The sequence below is a fragment of the Gymnogyps californianus genome, chromosome 14 (assembly GCF_018139145.2).
Source record: "Gymnogyps californianus isolate 813 chromosome 14, ASM1813914v2, whole genome shotgun sequence".
Lineage (NCBI taxonomy): Eukaryota > Metazoa > Chordata > Aves > Accipitriformes > Cathartidae > Gymnogyps > Gymnogyps californianus.
In genome coordinates, this window is record NC_059484.1 from 12788873 (window position 1) to 12810240 (window position 21368).

At 43.3% G+C, this 21368-nt stretch overlaps 1 protein-coding gene across 1 annotated transcript; it reads right to left on the bottom strand.

Moving 5' to 3' along the window:
• Positions 1-8142: 8142 nt before the first annotated feature.
• LSM11 (LSM11, U7 small nuclear RNA associated) lies at positions 8143-18701 on the bottom strand. The gene is made up of 4 exons (XM_050905233.1): positions 18275-18701; positions 14111-14250; positions 13274-13357; positions 8143-11729 (listed from the first exon to the last, which is right to left on the bottom strand). The coding sequence occupies exons 1-4, from the start codon at positions 18699-18701 to the stop codon at positions 11325-11327; spliced, it is 1056 nt and encodes a 351-aa protein (XP_050761190.1). The 3' UTR covers positions 8143-11324.
• Positions 18702-21368: the final 2667 nt, after the last annotated feature.

The following is a 21368-nucleotide window of genomic DNA, read 5'->3' on the forward strand; positions in this document are numbered from 1 at the left end:
GAGAGAACTCCAGACCCCTGAAAATTTCTGCAGTCCCTTCCCAGAGAACAGGACCCCCATACAGAACAGGGGCGCACCTCGCCGCCCCTGTGGTGCCCATCTCCGGCATGGGTTCCCCCAGAGGTCTCCCCTCTGTTTTGGCCCATTCAGACTGGCAGTTGCAGGAACAGGGTCTGTGGGGTTTGGAGCTATGTCCCAGCAGAGTCCAGACCACCAAAATTAAGCCGTAAAAGCCTCCAGGCAATCGGCACAGATCATTTTTTGCATGTACAGGATCTAGCTATTCACTCTCCCAAACTACCCTTTAAAAAGGATCAGCATAAATAGCGGCATCCCAGAGCCATTTCTTTACAGCGAGACCTGTGCGCTTCTTGTGTGGTGCAAGATGGGGCTGTTACAGGAGACATACCCAGGCCCAGCCTTACCTCTGCATCCACCGTTTCCTAAGCATAAGGCAGCAATGCTGCAGAGCTGCACGGAGCGGGCGACCTCGCCGGCAAAATCACCCCAGCAGTGGCTGCAGTTTGTAACGACCCAACCAGCAGCTGGAGGGGAAGCAACAGCAGAGCTGGGTAACAGTGACACCGAGGCAAGCAAATTAAATGCAATCCCAAACTCAAACGCTTCAGCTGGTCAGAGACCAGCATAGATGACCAGCACACAAAAGAGATTTGAGAGTGATGCAGGTGGCTATAATAAAAATACCTGTTTTAAAATTTGTCAAATACTGCAAAATGTGAAAGGAGAGGTGAGGAAGAGAAGTGCCGAGACACTGGCAGGGGCAGGTGGAGCAACATCCTCAAAGCAGCCATCAGGATCCAAACAATTACCTTCTCCTGTTGAAACCTGCACCCACGGCCCCAGGTTGTGAAGGAAACCAATCCTGTGAGATGCCATTATCTTGCCAGAGCTTCACAAAAACTACATCTCCATTCAGCAGAACCGAGACAGACTGGCATTATCAGAATTATCCCACTCCGCTGGTGCCGTTACATACTCTTCAGTTCATATCCACTGTCCACTAACTCAGAAACCTAATGATACCTAGTTTAAATAGTCAAATACTTGCTCAGATTTCAAGCAGGCTATGAGCATCACCCAGACTGACCCATAAACCGAACATGTGAATCAGCAACGTACTTATCTGTATTATTAAAACTTCATTTTTTACATACCCTTCGTCACTCAGATCATTTAAGGAGTTGAGGACGGCAAGGCTGTGGAAAACTAATAACCAAACCTAAGAAATTGTCCGTGTTATGAAAGATGACTGGACAGACTCATAAATGCCAAGATGAGAGAGATCTCCAAGGCTTATAAGAAACTGTGGGGAATAAGCTAGTTGTTTGGGATAATAAATCACTCACAAGAAGAAGATACAGCTTGAAGTTGAGAAGAACTGTTCAGAGAATTCAGGTAGCATTTGATCAGGAAAAAAATTGCCTCAGCATTGCTAGAAAAGGCGTAACTTCTCGTAGCTAGGAGGGATGTCTCCTCCCCCCACTTTTTCTTTTTAAAAATTTCAACTCTTTTCTCAAAACAGGGACAAAGCAACATCAGAAAGAGGAGGTGAAAGCTTTATAGAGCTCCAGGAGAGCAGCTAAAATCAGAACTGGAATTTGTGACTCTTCCTTACCACTCCAGCTATCATTTTTCCTTAATTTGAGCAATGCTCTTGTTGGATATGAGAAGAATGTCTGCTTAAATACTCTCAGATGTATGTCACCTGCATGCAAAAAAACCCCCACACCACAAATCGCAGGAAGCTAACTGACAGAGCAGAGGTATTTGCTCTACGAGCAGCTGGAGCAACCTAAGACATTATTGCACTCACGGTGGAGCGGGTGGAGAGGCCTGGGTGAGCTCTTCACATCCACGCAGGAGCTAACCTGGCCGTCTGACTTCACTCACGGCAGCACAGAAAGGGCTCAAATGCTCCAATCTGCTACATCCACACAGGAGACAGAAGTTTCTAGTTCAGGTGGCACCGTGTTTTACAGGCCTTTCCACACTAGAAAAGTTAGAGAGGGTTTTTTTTTTTTAATATTTATGAGCAGTAAAGCACAATGAGGTAGTAGGTTTTTTGTGGCAGTACAGAACTTGTTTCCCCAACAGCTTGGGAGTAAAACTGTTGCAGTTTAATCAAGAGTTTTGACTCCAATTTAGGAAGGTATTTGAGCATGCACTTACCTTTAAGCACCTGCAGGAATATCAAAGAAAAACTCATGTCCTTGTACTTGTAAATTAAATGGACAGAACTGCAATCTAAAAGAGCAAGAGTCTACTGCCACGTTGACTGTAAATCATCTTGTAAGCCATCAGGGAAGCATCAGACACATGGAAGACAGGGCAGACTCCCAGTGTAAAACACCACTTTAAAATGCAAATGAAAGTCAATGGGTTGCAGACCTCTTCCGCGAATTCTCTGTCTGATCCTTCTCATTACATGCATCCTCATATTGCCACTCGTGGCTTTAAACTGCACATTTTGTTCTCTTTAACAGTTCCCAGGTTGCAAAGGGAATTATTCCTTTTAGCAAACATCTGAATTCCAGAGCACGGGTATGTTACCGTCTCCAGCAAGCGGCATCCATATAGTTAGCATCTCTGATCCAAATACATCAGCATCATTTACCATGGGAATAAAAAGGTTCCTGGAAGTCAGGTTCCCCACTGGCTATGCACACGCTGGGCCAGACGCTTGGATGCTGGCTCTGGACCTCCCTGATTCCTGGAAAACCATCTCCTGATGGCATGGTGGAAGACCACACACTAAGGTAACAGACCTTTGAGTGATCGGGACAACAGTTCTTACATTCTTCAACAGGAGTTCGCTTCCCTTCTGCACCTCTAAAAGACAAGTATAATGATATTCTTATTTTGTTGATTAATACACTTTTGAACACACACGACTGGTCTGCCCCCAAATCATGTGACTAGACAGCAGTGCTAGCATTCAAACCTGGTGGTCTCCACATCCAGGCATCTGTCCTAACTGCTAGTAGCAGCTTCATCACTGACACAAGCATATTGACAGAGCACCAAAAAAAACATGCTTTGAAGCAAACTGTTACATGGATATATTTATTGCATTGCAGTCTTAGCAATTTTAAATATAAACATTTATATCTGGAAAGCAGAATATTGCAAATTCAGTATTATTCAATATGTTCATAGCAGCATCAGCTTCCTAAGAAACAAAATATTTAGGAAGACAGAGAAGGAACTACAAAAGAGTTACACTCTCATTTATCACCGTTTGTCCAAAACATGGTATTGCAGCTGTGAAACAGATATTGAAGTCACCAAATCTGACCTTGAAGACGTAAGTAATTTCAAGACTGAAGTGCGTCATTGTACCTGATATCCTGCACATTTTTAGTGTGCCGAGACAAAAGGCTAACAGTCAAGTGCCTGAAGAGGGCAGATGATCTATGTATCTGCGTTACCTGACATATTATAGTTTTAATAACAATACTTAGCACTTGTATAGCACTCACCGCTTCCCCAAATCCTTGCAAGACAGGCAAGGATCGCGCTCAGATGTAGTACAGCTGTGGAGCATAAGGGAGAGGGAGGGAAGTGACTTGCCAAGGCCATTCCGTGAGCAAGTGGCAGTAGAAAGATCAGAATTTGTCAGCACCTGACTTCCAATCCCATGTCAGTCTGGTAGGTCATGCTGCTCCTCTGTGGTTCGTTAAGGGAGTTTTACAGATGACTAATTGGTTAACAAGTCCCAATCCATGCAACTACAGTAGAAGCATGCACCATTTGAAAAGAGGTCAACACAACTGCTCCCCTCGTAATGCCCACTTTAGTTTTAAAGAAACTGAACACTTCTCTCATTTTCTCATCTCAGAATGATCTGTCACGCTGAAGATACAATGACAGAGCTGCACTTTGCTCTGAAGCAGTGGAAATCAGAAGCAATCGCTATAGGAGCAGGAGCAGCTTTCATTTCTTTCCTGAGGGAGAGCACTGATCTTTTGAGAGGAAAAAAGGATGGATATATTTTTACACAAACTGATCAAACTACTTTTCATTCTAAATGAATACAAGACTGACTGAAAGTCTCAGGTGTACTAATTTTCTTCAGCTAAGTCATCCAAGTGTACACTATGAAGCTAGCAGCTAATAAAATAGTTATCCAGGAACATCAGAAGGCATTTTCCTTCCCTGACAGGCCTTCACTTCTACCAGCTAAGAGCAAGAGCACTTACAGTGACATCTAAAAGGACTTGTAAACATCATGAGACAAGCCATCTCTGATATTCCTCCACTAAAGTAGTCCTTTCTCCTGCACCCCCAGGAAGCTAACAAGGATAACCAAGCCTCCTACCATCCCTGCCTCAAAAGGGGAAATTTGCTTACTTGTTTTTTCTCCCACCGGGTTTTCTCTGCAAAATTTCAGAGGCAGGCTCAAACGTGTCAGTTATTAGGGACGGAGTCTGGCAGAGACTCCTGGGGCACAGTTCACGCGCTGTGAAACGCTCACAACGTAACGGAGGCTGCACTGGAGAACTGTCTCTGCGTGCTCCCCCTTCACCTATAGAGCACAACTGCCCAATGCTGGCCAAATTATGCCAAAGCGTACAGGCTAGAAAGCAACCTCCCATTTCAAGGAGTTATCACCAAGTAAAGTAATTCCGCTCTCCTCCTTTTTCTTTGCTTGCTTTCCCACTTTCAGCATGCCATGAAAGCCTGTAGTTGGGAAAACGTACAGAGAGGTACATGTTATACTTACAGTAGATTACGCACATTTTTTTCCATCAAGAAAAGTCTTCATCAAGTGCACTGATCCTGCAGTGCCCACCTGGAGGAGGACCGTCAGACTGCCTTGCCTATCTCTTCCCAAGTGGCCTCATTTCTTTTTCTGCCCAGGCTGCTAACAGGTAAAAAAGATGGCAGCAAAGGATGCTCTTAAATAGTAAGGTTTTTCTCCACAACATTTCTACCATGCAACAATCGATGCTTTTTCCTGCTGATACATTGGCAATACCTGACAGAAAAAGCTGTGATTTTTAAAAAATTGTTTTTTCTTTCCAAGCAAATTTTAACTGCTTTACTTACATCCAGCTGTTGCCAATTTCATCTTAGGTTATAAGTCAGAATAGAAGAAAAGACATGTAACCTCCTGAAAATGGGTGTTTCCTTCTCATGAAAGTGGCTCTTAAAAGCACCTTTTAGATATGCAATGAACATTACCGGCTACATGAACAGCACAGTACTTTTAAAAAAAAGTTGTAATAACGTTTATCTGAAGGTGAGACACAGGCACTGCTGGAAAAAAGTCTGACCACGTTAAAGTTTCTAAATGGAAACTTCAGGGCATTCTTAACTTTTGGTCCAAGTATACCCTACCAGGGTATTAATATTTTTGGTAAATTAAAAAATGAAGCTCAGCTTGGACTCCATCCTCCTTTGCTAGACTTCTAGCTCATTAGCTAGAAGGATATTACTAAGATTTTAGGTCTCTCCCCTTGAGTTCCTATTGCAACTGGCCGCCCCTGTCTTCCTCTGTCCACCCAGTCAGATCTCACCAGTACGTACACTGCAGCGTCTTGAAAAAGATAATACAGGACAGCACATCACAAACCCTTGTATTTGCCATCTTCTTATGGGCGAGGATAATAACGCCAAGAAAATTCTGCACGGAGCTAATGCTGTAGACGTTAGGACTGTAAACTGGAGTTGCTTCTCTAGAAGCTCTCTTTGTAAAGCTAGACTGTTGATACTCAAGTCTGCAAACTGAGCCATGCCTCTTTCAGCTCTGTTTTTTGTGCGTGCTTAATTCACTTTGAGTTTCGGCCTGTTTAGGCCCACCAACCATCAAGTCCGCAAACTGGGAGAATTAGCTTTGAAATTACTATCTCGCTCTAGGAAGATCATCTTCCTTCACTAGAAGGAGGGAGTATTTCTTTATCATCTCCTCTTCCAGTTGTGGCTTCATACGTTTCCATTTGTGCATCTTGATAATATCCTTAGGAATAGATATTTTTGGTTTGCAATACCTTAATTACAATAAGAATTCCACAACTTCTGTAATACCTTAGTTTTTCAATATAATTTCTAGTAAGTGTTAGCCTTTCATAATGTTACAGCAAAGACTGTCTTAGGATTGCCATAGTACAAACTTCAAATTTTTAAGCCAATGTCAAGAAGCGAAAGCATGAACTGAAATAGTTCTGGGCTGCAGAAGATGCATATTGTAGCATTTATATTTTACACTTTGCAACGCAGGCAGGAGGGAAAACATCTTCATATTAATTCGCAGTACTTTGCAGTTATGCTTTGAGGCAGACACTAACGTATAATTCAACAGCTTCTCAGGAAAGAGCTTGCCTGGCTGAAGGAATCGCTGCATCATTGCTACTGCTGCTGCCTCTGAAAGGGTGTAGTACTGTGCCTTCCAATTTTATCCAGTTGCAGAGCTTGCAGTTTAAGCTGGTGGTTATAATTCTGATCTGTTTAATCAAAGACAGGAAGTTTACCTGGAGATACACATCTTGAGAAACTCAGAGTGTTTTCACAGGTTGCTGTCCCTGCTGCCTTTCCCTTTTCTTTCAAGATTCCGGATGAAATCATTGTTTCCACCTGTCTCATTTAGGTCACTACCAGTAAGCAACAGAAAGGGTAAGTGTGGGCAGCATGTCGGACAGAATGTCAAATTCAACAAAAATTAGACAACTCTTTTCTCTGCTGCTTTTTTCCTGGACACTTCTTCACACACGGTGATTCACAGGTGCAAGTGGGTGACTGCAACAGCAAACGAGAAAAACCTAGCACTGCGGGAAGGAAAATAAGTAAAAAAAAAATTTTTTAAAAATTTTAAAAAATCATTTTACTCCAACCGATCCAACATGAATAATTCTTCTGACCAAATAATTCCAAAAGTCTGCAGAGAATAGTATGAAAATCAAGAATAGCCAAAGGCTATCTGGATGCAAAACTAGTCAGGGTAACATTTTGTAGGGAGGGGAAAAAACAGCGGGCAGTCAAGCCTACTCCAGCTGAGAGGCCTTGCCCTGCTTCCAAATGATACAGAAGGGAAAGCTGCATCAGAAACAATGAATCCAGAAACTGAAGGACAAGAAGCAGATGGAAAACAGTACTCGCTGACTACTTCAGTAATCACCTGGTGAGGACATGCTAAGTACCTGTCTCTAGATCAGAAAAAAAACCTTCCAGGCAATTAACAAGCTGGGCAAGTCAGTTGAGAGAATGAACTAAACCCACACTTTTTACAAGCTCCTTTTTTTCCTTTGGCCTTATCTATTCTACTACCACAGCCCTATTTAAGTAGTGTTCGATAAAAATGAAGCACCTGTGCAAGAGTTTCCTAAGAAATAATCCCAGCCACGACACTCGTAACTGTAGGGTAACACTGCAGCTCTCAGCCTGATTCTCCCTGCCACTTCCCCTGCATCCCTGCAGCACAGCAAGGTTTTATGCTGTGGTTCCATGAAAACCCCGTTCCGACTATCTGCAAAGGTCCCTAGAATTATATCACCGTACAAATAAAATCGCCACTCTTAAAGTAGCGAGGAGACTTGCCTCCCTACTGAACTGTGTTGGCAATGAAAAGATATATGATGACACCATGAGATATATCTGTGACATCACATTCCAAGACGATTGCATTACATCTTTTCCACAGCTGGCATCATAACATTTCACAAGTTTCGTATTTGTCTGCTATTTTAGAAATGATTCTAAAAAATTCTCAAATTATCACAACACTTCTTCAAAGGTAGTTCAGAAAACTGCTCCTTGTAGTAATTTGGTACCTCACCATAAACATGCTTTAGGAATCACTGCTGAGCACCAGGCTGAACAATGTCCTAGAAATACTGGACAGGTTGCAACCAGTATGTGAATCCTTTCCAGAGAATTCTTTATATTTGGCCCAAAGCTTTTTCACTCTCACACAGCTCTCTGCTTCTTAAGACTGCCTCCTGCTCCTACTCTTCATTCTCTAGCATAACAACTTCAGGTGTCTATGCTCTTTGTGACACTGCAGCAATAGAGGAATGGCGAGGAGCAGACAGCTTTTTGAACAAAGAACCTGGATTTTATGCTGAGTTTGGAAAAGGAAAAACATGGAAAGAAATAACCAGAAACAATAAAAAAACCAAAGCTCATTTGTTTCCAAGGGTTGTTTTCTTTTTTTTTAAACAGATTTACATGGATACTTAAGTGAGGTAGAAGACTTCATTTCAGAACATCACATTCAATTTTATTTAAAGAGCAACTTTATCTGAAGTATTAAACATGCAAGTGACAACACACATACAGGATCACTTGCTTAGTCACAATCATGATGCTTGAAAGAGACAAAATCACAAATGCTATGCTTGAAAGAGACAAAATTCCTAAAATAGCATTTTGATAATGGGCTTTAAAAAGATACAATGTCAGAAAAAGTAGGGAAAAGGAAGACATTTTGGAAGATCTGAAGTTGTAGAAGAGGCAGTGTTTAGGAAGCAGCTTGGAAATAATGAGAGGTGGATAGGGAAGTAGGAAACAAAGAATCACCAAAAAAGCCATTAAATCTAAATTGGAAGAGAAAATTTTAACCAACTCCACAGAGGAGACAACAATGAGAACAGAGGAGGAACAGTTTAATAATGAGGTAGAGAAAAAAAGTAAACAAACTGTATAGTTCTTAACCTGGTTTGTTGACCGAGGTGATGATTTTGGAAGAACAGGTCAGTGATGATATAAAAATCAAGGCACAAATGCAAGTCTAAGCACCAGCATTTTTCATAAAATGTAAAAAAAGAAACTTGTAGATGTGAAGCAACAAACACCCACAAGGTTTCAGAGAAAAACTTCTGATGAAAGGAAATACTGAGACTTCTAGTAGCAACTGAGAACTTGCTGAAGTGTCAGGGAAAGAGGGCAGTACAGCCACAAGAACATTCATGGTAGTTTTATCTTATTTAATGCCCAAGGCAGTATAAACCAGGCAAAGAGAATTAAGAATATGAGGTAAAGAAAAGCAAGAATTCAATTAGATGTCATAGTACCTAGGCCTGAGTGGAGATCTGATACCCTTTGGTCAAGTATGAAGGAAAGATGAGAGGTCAAAACCAGTAGCCTTTGGCATGAATGGAAAAGGCAGAGGTAAGTCATCCCAAGCAACTGAAATAAAAACAAAACAGTCAGAAAGCAGAGGGGAAAAAAACAACCCACAACCAAAAACATAATGAAGAAAAATATTCACTTGCAATAAAAGCTGCTGAGAAGTCAGAAGCAGAAATAAGCCCCTTGTTTCTAGCTTCACACATTTCTAATAATTTCTGAGGATTCTGGTTAGTTGGCAACCACACAGCCAGTGAGGAAAGGTTCAGAAAGCCAAGACAACTAGGGGTGAATACAAGAACAATCTTCCTAAACCAGAGTTTAGAATGTCCTGAGGAGACAAAGTACTGACAGGAGAAGGGGGGGGCGGGGGGGCAGGGAAGGGAAGAACTGCAGACCACATGAACACAAACAAGAACAGCACAAAAGGAGAGGAAAAAAGAACCTCCAAGAGAAGAATCTTTTCAGTGCCTAGTCTGAATTCATAGTAGGAAGGGATTACAGCAATAAAGCTATATATAATAAGAGACTGTAGATACTCTTTCCTTTTTTTAAATTTTCCTTTTTTTTTTTTTCTCCCCACTCTTGATGACACTGTTTTGCCTCAACAGTACTTTTTATTCTGAGGCACTTCTGTCGCAGGCTGAACTTGGGTTTGCAGCTCAGTGGCTGAGCTGATCAGCCATCCAAGCCCCATGTCATCTGAAAAGTTGACATAGAAGTTTCAGGCATATAGCTGCTTTGTGTGTCCAGGAACCCCTGCTAAATGATTTCTGTAATTCACCCAAACACCAGACATACCCCTAATGACAACAAACAGTATGTTGCATTTGCAGCAACAGAAATATATGTCACTGAGAGTACAGTCACTCAGTTTAAGGACTTATGACCTCTATATGCAAGACAAGACCTGCTATAAAGCAATTTCCCAACTTCATCTTAAACACATGGAGCTGCTGCAAAGTATAAGGTAGTTGAGACGAATATAGGAATAGCAGTGTGAAGTCTAGTGTCCTTTGACAACTAAGGGAACAGACTAGATAATATAACAGCTTTCATTTACCCTCAAACTTCTGCACATAGCTCTCCTGGAAAGCAGTTTATACCTGCAGAAGCCTGGCCTGATCTATAGTAGCTTAACAACCTTGCTTAAATAAAACCACTGATGAGCTGAGTTTGTCTTTTACACTTCAAAACATTTTTAGGCACACCTCCAAAGCTCAGTTCAACTGGAATTAGATGATGCATCATTCATATGGATAGCAAAGACCCATGAAGATTTCTGCTCCATGAGAACTGCTGGAGACACAGCACCTCTAGTTTCAATAGAGGGAACTTGAAAGGCGCTTAGATACAGTACAATTGTGCTCAGCACAAACACTTAAATCTGAGAAGAAAAACTACTTTGCAAACTTCACTATTACACTAAGTAGCGAATGGGTGACATATAAAAGTACAATTTTCCACCTGCATCCACAACATCCACAGATAAACTCCAAACATGGAGGTCCCTGGATCAGCTACATTAGCTGCTTGCTGGTGACACAGGGCTAAAGTACAGCATTACAAATAGAAGCCTAAACTTTGATACTGAAAACAAATTAAAGTCCTGCCATCATTCACAGAAAAAGAGCAGTTTGCAATTAAAAGGTTTTCTATCCCACAGGGCATTACAGAGCTAACTATGAAGAAGAGGCTAATAGCCATCAGTAGTATGTCACTCCACCTTTTTACACACTATTTCAAAATGACTGTCAGAATTATGTCTGGAAGACATCCATGTAACAACAGCAGATAAACTGTTGGTTTCATTAGCAATCCTCTATTGAGATTACTCAGAACATGCAAAATAGCATTTGTGATTCATTTCAGGTGGGTATCTAATCTTAAGCTCCTTAAATGTGTGCCACAATTAGCTCCTGAGTACACCAAAATTCTCTTCTAACCCTCTACATTTAGCATCTTTTTAAGGAGCAGTGGGATCTGTGCTTACCTCCCTCATCTTACAGAAACAACTGCATTGCTGACCTTGAGAGAGAGAGACCCACAACAGAGACCTAAGGAGGCTGCTTTGGCGTCAAGCTCAGGATGCTCCAGTTAGAATTATTTCCCCTACCTTGTTATGGCAATGGGAAACCAGTCACAGTACCATCATACTTAACGAGAACGCTAAATAGCAATGAGAGCTGCAGCGGCAATTCATGCTATTAAATAAATACACTGACAAAGGCTCAGCCAAGTCAATGTGCTAAATGGACAAGCAAGACATTCTCTCCTCGAATGAAAATCTGGTTTATGTGACGTGTGAACACCTGTTGATAATCCACTTTGGGCCGCCTTTTTCTCCGTGACTGGCTTCTTGCACGGGTACCACCAGCACTGGCACCCTCTGTGTGGGCAGTCCCGCCACCCACATCAGCTTCACCTCTGGCAGCCAGATGCAAACTGTCACCCGGCATCTTCTTTTCTCCAGCTCTGCCCAAGCGTTTCTGCCTCTCGCGCTCATCTTCTGCTCTCCCTCGTCCTGATCCAACTTTCAATCCCAGCGTCTGAGAGTCATTTGTCAGGGCTAGCTCCTCTGAGACAGTCTTTGAGTCAGCTCCCTTCTTTACTGAGGACTCCTGCAGTTTGAGTCTGTCAAACAGCTGTGAAAGAACATTTGTGTATATGACCACATTCATAAAACAAGAGAGGCCGCTTGTTCAGCATTTCTACGTGCTATTTGTGTATACGATCCCAAATCAGAGCTCACAATACACAATTAGTGAAGAATCTTTACCAGTAATAAAGACTATGTTTTCTCACCAAAATCAAACAGTGACATAAGGTGAATGGATCTCTTGCATGCGCATGAATGTCTTTATGTGAGCACCGAGGAATTTAATTTGGGGAGCAATACTGACATGCAGTAGCATTTAACTTTGGTCAGGAACAACAGAAAGCTACCAAGTTGCTCTATTAGCTCACTTTCCCCAACACTCTTGTAACATTGTCAGATAGTATTAGGGAGATTTCCATTCTTGTGTCCTCAGGCAGGACATGAATCCCTAAGATAAGGAGCCTCCATCAGCAAAGAGTGTATACTGAAAAAATGATGGACCTTTTGTGTTCCCCAAAACAAACTAAAAGATGCCGTGCGGGTATTCTGGGAGGTAAGCAGACCACAAACAATAGAAAAATAATAAAAGCTAGAGCAGCAGATCCAAAGCACTGTATGAACTCATTAATCTAAGAATACATGGTGCTGAAACTGGAAAAGAAACTGCTTTTACTCTGGCAGCAGGCAAGCTTTTATGAAATACTGACAAATGAAAAGGATTCTCCATTAGCCTGTCTCTTCCCAGCAACAGGCTGGAAAGCCAATCCCTGTGAGAGTGGGCTAAAGGAACAATGACAACTTGATTATTTTTAACTAATCTTTAAAAAAGGAAGGGTGGGATCTATCAGAAAACAGATTTAAATGGCAGGAATTTGAAAGCAAATTCCTCACAATGAAACTGTTTAAAAGTTTTTGTGATGCTTCTCTGATGTTCAAAAGGCCCAGAGCTATGCCATTGAACAGGCACAGCCCTGTCACATTTTTTTTTCCTTCATTGTTCAGAAGTTCATCTATCATCTCATCAGTTCTCAACTTCATAAACATCTTTGTCTGCAGCTGGATCCTAGAGAGTGTCTTGCTTTGGAGCAACATGCAGAATCTTCGGCTTCACAGTACCTAGACTAGAAGTTCAAGTGACCAAACAGACATACTGTTTCACTGGCTGGAGACAAAGACTGTCGCTCCAGGAACATTAGTGTAAGAGTTACACACTGCCAAATCACCTGGCAGGACAAAAGTGGACCGGATCCGTCACGGGTGCAAAAAATGCACAGAATAAATAAATCAAAAACCACCGAGTGAGCTTATAGAAGGTCAGCATATTGCACTAAGCAGTGGCAGCAACTGTGATCTGATATTAGGAACTCTACAGTGGAACTTTTGTAACACTGAACTATGGCCAAAGTACTTTCAAAAAGGTCAGAAAACTGGGGTTTTTTCCCCCCAATTCAAGTCATTTTAGAGTCATCTGTAATAAAAGGAGGTAAAATATTTCAAATGTAAATATAGTTTTCCAATCAATGCTCCCCTTTTACTACTTTGAGAAAGGAGATACTAAAAAAAAAATGAAAACTGGAGATGGTTACCTACCCGGGTTAGTGTGAGCTGAGGTTCTGCATAGAAAGCTTTGCCCATTACTGGTTTCCTGTACGTCTCATCCACGTCTGTCAGGGCCTAGAAGAAGACAAAAGAAACAGAAAGGTCAAAATTAAAAGAAAACATGAAGAAGCTTTGGACCAGCTTTGTGTCACAGCATTATGAAATCATGTTCCATCCTAGGAACAAGCTGTGCTTTGGAGCTGGTTTCTTAATCATCTAAGTTGTACTGAGGCATAAAAGCAAGAGCAAAGCCTAGCATCCATTCTGCATTACTTGCAAAATCTTTGTGAGCCTTGCCTGCAAAATCCTTCCCCCCCGCCCCCCACCATTTCCAAACTTTTCACAGCTCCAAGCTCACAAATATTTAATAGCTGCTTTTCCATCCGCTGTCTTTAAGATCTTCATGAGGTAGAACACAGGGAAAAGCTTTTGTCACTGACATCCCAGTGATGTGTTAGTGAAAGAAAACAGAGAAGTGGCTACCACTATAAGAAGACTGGGTTTTGCAGAGAAAACTTTGGAAGCTTCTGATATTCCTCATAGTCCACCTTCCTGGGTTCTTATACAAAACCTTTGAAGATGTTGGGAACTCTTCAAAGTTTCTCTCTCACCTAAAACCTCTCTAACACGGCTAGGCACCTCTCAGACGTACCAATCCAACATCCAGCATTACTTATGTCCGAAACCCAGCACTCGGTGCCAGAGCAAATTAGCTTTATGAAGCACAGTACCACATTAATCTTCTCAAAATGTAGTTTGCTTAAACCTCTTGCAAATTTCAAGTTTTCAATATAGCAGTTATAAAACAAGGGCTAGAACAATAATTACCATATTCCAGAACTTGTCAAATGCAACCAAAAACCCTGTGCAGACTCCACGAAGCCCTTTGAAAGTGCGGATATGGACATTGATTTTTACACCATCTCGGACACAGCGATGAAGTTCCCCCAGTGGGCTGCCTTCATGGACTAAAACAGAAAGAGAACATCACCGGTCTTCAACAAAATACATACATACATGTAGAAATCTACTCTATGTAGAAGGATGGCAGATCTTGGTACAACATTTGTCTTCACAGCAAAAGAAATTAGAAGCCCCAGAGCACTGTAACGCACTGCAGTTGTAATTACTAGACCACCAAAACTCTTCTTACAGTGGGGACAGCAAAGACTTCAGAAAATATGAAGGTTTCGCTTTACATAACCCGCAGCCAAATCAGCCTTAGCTGAAAATCTTTTTGCTACATTTCAAAAACATACTAAGTAATGCTAATCTTAAATAAAAGTGGTTCAGAGGGAACAGAAAGCTCACAGAGGCAAAGAGAATTTCGCAGAAAAGACAAATGCCTACTTAAGACTACCTCAGATTAGTTACGATCTGTTAATAAAGTATTGTATTAGATGAGTTCCTTTTCTTTACAAGGAGATTTCTGAAACAATGAATGACTCAAAGTTCTTCAACTAACTAAACTGGATGAGTTTAAATTGATGAAAATGCATTGTTTCAGTTAAACTTCCAGCAGCCAGCTAAACACCTTTCAAAGATGTACAAGTCTTTGGCAAAGAAATAAAATTACTATAAGCAGCAGCCACCAATGAAACCATGCTAAACCACAGAACAATAATGCTTTTAGTCAGGGCAAAACCAAAGGAGTTCAGTAAAACATATAGCTTACCTGGTACACACAAGCCTTATCTGCACACTAGAAATCTTTGCAAGTGTAAATTATCTAGAGGGGTAGATTATTTACTTCACAACTTCCACCCACGCCATGGTGAAGCCATTCCAGTCATAAATTACAGCTACCCATTTGCTTGTGCAAACACAGCCCCAGGACTGCTGTACAATTCCTACTATGAGTCAGGGAAAAGTATTGGCCTAAAATCTCACACAGTTCTTCATATTAATAAAATACCTCAGTCAGAGATGATCTCTTGCTTTGTGCTTTAGGGTCTATGTATTCAAGGTTTGATTTGCACACTAGAAAATGCATCCTGTGAGCGTAAAATGTTACCGTATGACAGCTGATCTGCAGTATTTGGCTGCACGGTAATTCTTAGCCACAGCAGGGAAATCTAAAGCAGTTTCCTCTGAATTAATCTAATCACATTTATTTTTTGAGATCCATTGTCTTCTTGCCAGCCCTCTCCAGGTGGATAGCTGGAGAAAATTGCTTTCACAGAGCATAAGCTGTCTCAGTACCTCCCAGCTTTGCTTATGGGGGTCTTCTCATGAGTCTCTGTGCTTCCTTCAGCCGAACTGATGATGAACTTACGTTCTGAATTCACAGGTCCATCACAGAAACCAGAGGTGACACCATCACTACATCAGATTGATGCTTTTAATCAGATAACAGCATTTTTTCTAACCAACCTTGAGAATTTACAGGATCATTTTAGATTTAGATTTTTTTTTTTTAGATTTGATTCCAATGTTCCCTTTACATAGGAACTTTATCTACAACTTCTTATAAAAATCCAAGTACAATCTTTATTTCCAACTATGCCTTTGCTTGTCGGCACCCCATTAGTCCTGGTGGAAAACACCACTTTACAGCTCTACCAAATCTAGACAATACATGCTCTTCCCACTTTTCCTTGCTGCATAAGGTTCTGGCTTTACCAGGGCAAACCTCCACCTTCACCTGATCAAAAGGGCAGAATGCATCATCCAAAAACCTGTCAACAATCTGACATCCACTTCTTGGAAAAAATAAAACCAGCAATGCAAGGAATTTATTTTTGCAACTTACCTCTTCTGCAAGCATCAAAGCCTGTAATGACCAGGCTCTGCGGGCAGCTAGATTTGCCTGTGGATTTTGATGCTGTTAAGTACCAGTATTAATAATTTTTTCAATCCACAGGGAAAAGAGTTACCTAGTTGGTTTTGTACTCAAAATCCAATCCCTATTTGCATAAAATAAGCACATGCTTAACACCAGGATTCTGAAGAATGACGAGAAAACTACTGCAAGCCAGAGGGCAAGTACGCCAGGAGGGTGAAAATAAAGATCCAAACTCTGGTTAAGTTCAAGTCCCTGTCCTTAGGGTAGACTTTATTAAGAGGCAAGATTAAAAAAAAAACAAGAGCAAAGCAAGTTAGAACAGCTGAAATAACTCAGAACACTATTAAATTGCCTTTCTAACTGTTCTGCAGTAACCGCTTGCACATGAGTTCTCTGCCCCTTGCTAAATGCAAAGTAATTGGAAATAGCTTCTCCTGAACTGATCCAAAACAGGCACTCCTGAAGCAGCTTCCTTCCTACTGTTATGGCTACATCTGAAATCATCCCTCATGACAGGCAAAATTTTAGCTCCATTTTACATTTCTGACCCACTGAATTTAAGGAACACACCATACCTTGTCACAGCTGCCTGGGAGCACAGCATCACAACGGTGAGACGCCGCAAACCAAAAAGTTACTTTCAGAGGCAACTACCACCTTAAAATCCAAGCCTCAAACGCTGGCCCACCTGCAGTGCAGACAGGCTCCCTACTTACAGGGAAAGGGCACAATTTCAGCTATAAATTATTCTTAAAACTCTCCAGACTGCTGAATAGCACTTTCTATGTCAGTTGTGCCAGTCTTCTTCAAAGTCCACGCTGTCCAGCCTTAGATGTGTGGATATTAAATATGTGCTCTTAATGGAAGCATGTAATTTATTTGCTAGACCACCACTAAAGTTAATTTTTACAGACCTTTTTTTTCAATTTCCATCACAGTAATCCAAATACAGATACTTTATATTAAGACCCTAAATCAATATTTAAGGTCAGTTCTTTCGGAAATCCTATACTAACAGAACCTCTGCGTTTGTGCAGAACGCTAAGCTGACATGATATTTAGGATCATGCAGCACCTATGGCAATGAATACATTACGTTTTGGTGTCTAAGCAAAAAGTTCTGCTTTGGGCATTTAGAATTGAACATTTTGGGCTTTGCCTTTTTATAAAAAGAACATTAAGGTGATGCTGGTGATTAGAAGAGATACTTTGATTCCAATAAACACCCAGTATTTTTAATTAAGAGCACTAAAATGACATCTCGTTTGATAGCAATGCCATTTGGTTCTTGGTGTAGGTGCAACGTTGCACCTTTTAATGTTTAGGGGCTATTACCCTGACTGCATGCATAAATTTAGACAAGAAACTTGGATCATCATCACAGATACTTCATACAGCAACATCACAGCTGCCTCCCACCTCAATCCCCTGTTCTATCATCATGTTACTAGAAACGCCAGCACTGTATTTATGCCCCCAGGATGTACAGTTAGTAACCAAGATATAGCAGCGCGTTACAGACTGATGCTGCGGTTATGGTTTAACTAAGAGCTGCCCGGGCTCAAATCTGATTCCTGGTTTAAAAATAGTACTTTTGAAAGCACAGCAGTTTCTCATCCTTTTTTCCTTAAGATCAAGAGGATGAGCGTAATCAACCAAATAACGGATGAGGATGTCACCATAACAAAATGAGTGTCATCTCTCAGTAAGCAGTTCTGTGAAAAGCGCCGTTCCTTATTTCTGCACAGAACTTTCCCAGCCCTTCACCTAGCACGCAAGTATCATTTTCCACCCGAACTCCATCATTTCCCCCTCCGGACCCACGCACACCCCGCTGTCATCCAACCACTTCCTTCAGCCGCCGCTCTCTTCGAACCCCCAAACCCCATCCCAGCTCTATGCCTCCGGCCACACGCAGGCCCACCCCGCATCCCTCGACCCCACCTCAGCCCCCACAGCCTCCCGCTCCATCACCCCGCACCCCAGCGCAGGCCCAGTCCACGCCCTCACACCCTCCGCCATCCTCCTACCCCAGCCTGCGTCCTCAGCCCTTACTCCAGCCCCCCACCTCACTGCCCTTCCCCACCCCAGCACCCCTCAACCTGCCGCCTCACCCCCACCTCCCGCCCGCCCCAGCCCCGGCCACCCCCTCAGCCTCCCAGGGCCGCGCTCCCTCAGGCCGCCCGCCCGCCCGCCCGCGCCCTTACGGGGCATCCTGGTGAGGACATTGCGCGGCGCCCGCCGGCGCCGGGCCGCCGCGCCGCCCTCGGCCGCCTCCTGCTCGGGGCCCGCGTTGACCATGAGGCTGCGGAGGCGCTGGATGCGCTCGGGGTCGGCGGCGGGCGGGCCGCGGCGGGCGGCGCGGGCGGCGGCCGGGCCGCGGCGGGAGGGAGCGGCGCGGCGGCCGCGCGGGCGGAGCAGGCCGCGCTGGAAGCTCTCGTACTCGGCGAGGTTGTTGAAGCAGGGCGCGGCGGGGAAGGGCAGCGGCGTGCTGGGAGAGTACAGCGCCAGCAGCGGGTCGAAGCGGCTGGAGCTCACGTCCAGGCGGCTGGGGCTGGGGGAACGCTCGGCCCCGGGCCGGCGGCGGGCGCGCCGCTGCTCCGCGCCTCCCGCAGCCCCCTCGTCCTCCTCCATGCCGGGCTGCGGGCAGCGGCCCGGCCCGCCGCCGCTAGGGGCCGCTGCCGCCCCGCCCGGCGAACCCCCGCGGGTTCCGGGCGGCACGGCGCGGGGAGGGGAGACGCGGAGCCCCGCCCGCGCCCGGGACGGGCCCCGAAGGGGCGGAGCTGCCTCCGCCCGCGCTGTGGGAGCGGTACGGGCACGGCGGTGTTACGGCGGCGTCCCTCCTCGCTGCACCTTCGCTTAACTCCCTGGTGCAACTCCACCGCTGGTCTCTGTACTGGGGTGTCGTGGTTTAACCCCAGCCGGCAGCCAAGCACCGCGCAGCCGCTCGCTCACTCCCCCCCCCCCCCCTGGGACGGGGGAGAGAATCAGGAAAAAAAACCTCATGGGTTGAGATAAAGACAGTTTAATAGGACAGAAAGGAATGAAAAATAATGATAATAATAATATGACAATAGTAATACTAAAAGAATTACACTATACAAAGCAAGCGGTGCACAATGCAATTGCTCACCACTCGTTGACCGATGCCCAGTCAGTTCCCGAGCCACAATCTGCCCCTCCCAGCCAACTCCCCCAGTTTATATACTGGGCGTGATGTCATATGGTATGGAATAACTCTTTGGCCAGTTTGGGTCAGCTGTCCTGGCTGTGTCCCCTCCCAGCTTCTTGTGCCCCTCCAGCCTTCTTGCTGGCTGGCCATGAGAAGCTGAAAAATCCTTGACTTAGTACAAACACTACTTAGCAACAACTAAAAACATCAGTGTGTTACCAACATTACTTTCCTACTAAATCCAAAACACAGCACTATACCAGCTACTAGGAAGAAAATTAACTCTGTCCTAGCTGAAACCAGGACATGGGGCCTCCCTCTGCAGCCCAGCCCGGAGCCCCGGGCTGTCCTGGGGGTGCTCCCCCAAGCAGGGGCCAAACGCCGCCTGCCCCGGGCCCCAGGCAATGAAATGGCACCTGGGCAAAAGGTGGTTGCAATACAATTTGCATCTTAATCTGTAAAAGGGTAAACAGTGCAGAAACATTCCTCCGAAGAAAAGCAAGGCAACGTGTGTTAATGCTGCAGAGGGGTTTTACTGTAACCGATTCCACCACCTACCATTAATCTTTCCTAACTGGTTCCTGTATGTTTAATGCTTCCTGCTACGGCAATACAACATCAGCCAGAGGCTGCGGATCAACTCCAGAGGAAACACCTATTTCTTCACTGGGTCACAGTACAGGACTTCTGCAGCTATAGAAATACATATAAGCACAGGCATAGCACACAGGTCAAGCTGTGTGTGCCACTAACACCAGTCTACTGCCTGAACCTTGGAAAGATTCATTTTCCCCTACAGCTACAAAGTCGTATGACTTTATGCATGAGGATACCACCGGGAGTTTCCTTCTCTAGCGTTTATATTAATACAAATTAAAGGCCATGGCTGTGTAGACAATCCCTATCTTGGTTCCAAAGTCTGCATCCATATGTAAACAGGTATGTTTACTTATTACATATTATTGTAAGGATGAGTTAATTAGAAAATGCTCTGAGGATAAGACCTAATACAGACCCATTTTTTATACACACACACAGTGTACATACATTCTACAATATATCTATTTATGTGTCAGGTAGTCATAATATATACGATAAAAAACCTACATAATAGTTTCTAAGCATGAATCATGGATGCCAAAATTTTTTTTCATCTTTACTCAGACTGCAAAATCCAAATGTTACCACCTCTGGAACAGTTGGTTTATATGTAATGTCTGAAGTCAGGCACCAGAGAGTAACATGGCATTTCAAAGTCAAGTAAATTACATTTGTGTTAGAAGACAAAAAAACCCCCAGACAGACAGATAGGAAGTTCTTAGCGGTAAATGACTGGTGCAATGATTCATTCAGAATCATCGTCTCACAATCTCTCATATCCTCTTCCTGGGAATTATACAGCCCATTCTACAAACTACAAATGATACGCATTCTCTCATTGCACGTACTTAACTGCTCAGTATTAGCACACAGCAGTAGAGGGGAAGCCCTGTGCTATTATAGATGCATAGACTCATTGTTTAATCTCAGGAAGAAACTGCAAAGTAGCAGTTTACATCAGTACCTGTTTAGTCTTTTTTAAAAAAAAAAAACCCAACAAAATGCACATTGCCTTAAATGTGTAAGTTCTTCCTGCGGGAAGAAAAGGGGAAACAGAGAGCAGGCTGGTATGCAAATTCATGGGAAACTAACTCAGTACTGACCTTCTTCACTCATATTTGATCCTTGCTTTCCATTTTTATGGCCAGTCTCAACTGCTGACTCTGTCCTTTAGCAACAGCTTGCCAGATTACTGTTCTAGTACCATGTTTTTGAAAACAGTATGGTTAAAAGCAGTAATAATATCCTTATAAATACCTATTATATCATTATAGTTGTATTTCTATACTGAAACAGGTTTTTTCCCCTCAAATTCCAGTTACACTGGGACAAGCCCCTTTACATTAGCAGAAATATTTCTGCTCTGAGAGGCTGTATGATTTAACTGTTTTGACAAAGCGTCTTAACTGATAGTTGAACCAGAACAAAACTGTGCATAGACCAGGCACCACACACTCCCCCCTTCCCTGTAACTAACACACATTGTCAGGACTGCTACGTCTGTGTCATCCCCAGGAAAATCAGAGAAC

Excerpts from the sequence above, each read along its gene's own strand:
- LSM11 (XM_050905233.1), bottom strand. The coding sequence starts at position 18,701 with ATGGAGGAGGACGAGGGGGCTGCGGGAGGCGCGGAGCAGCGGCGCGCC. Across the intron at positions 13,358-14,110 it reads TTGACAAGTTCTGGAATATG|GCCCTGACAGACGTGGATGA; the intron begins GTAATTATTGTT and ends GTCTTCTTCTAG. Across the intron at positions 11,730-13,273 it reads CTCAGCTCACACTAACCCGG|CTGTTTGACAGACTCAAACT; the intron begins GTAGGTAACCAT and ends GTTCTTTCACAG.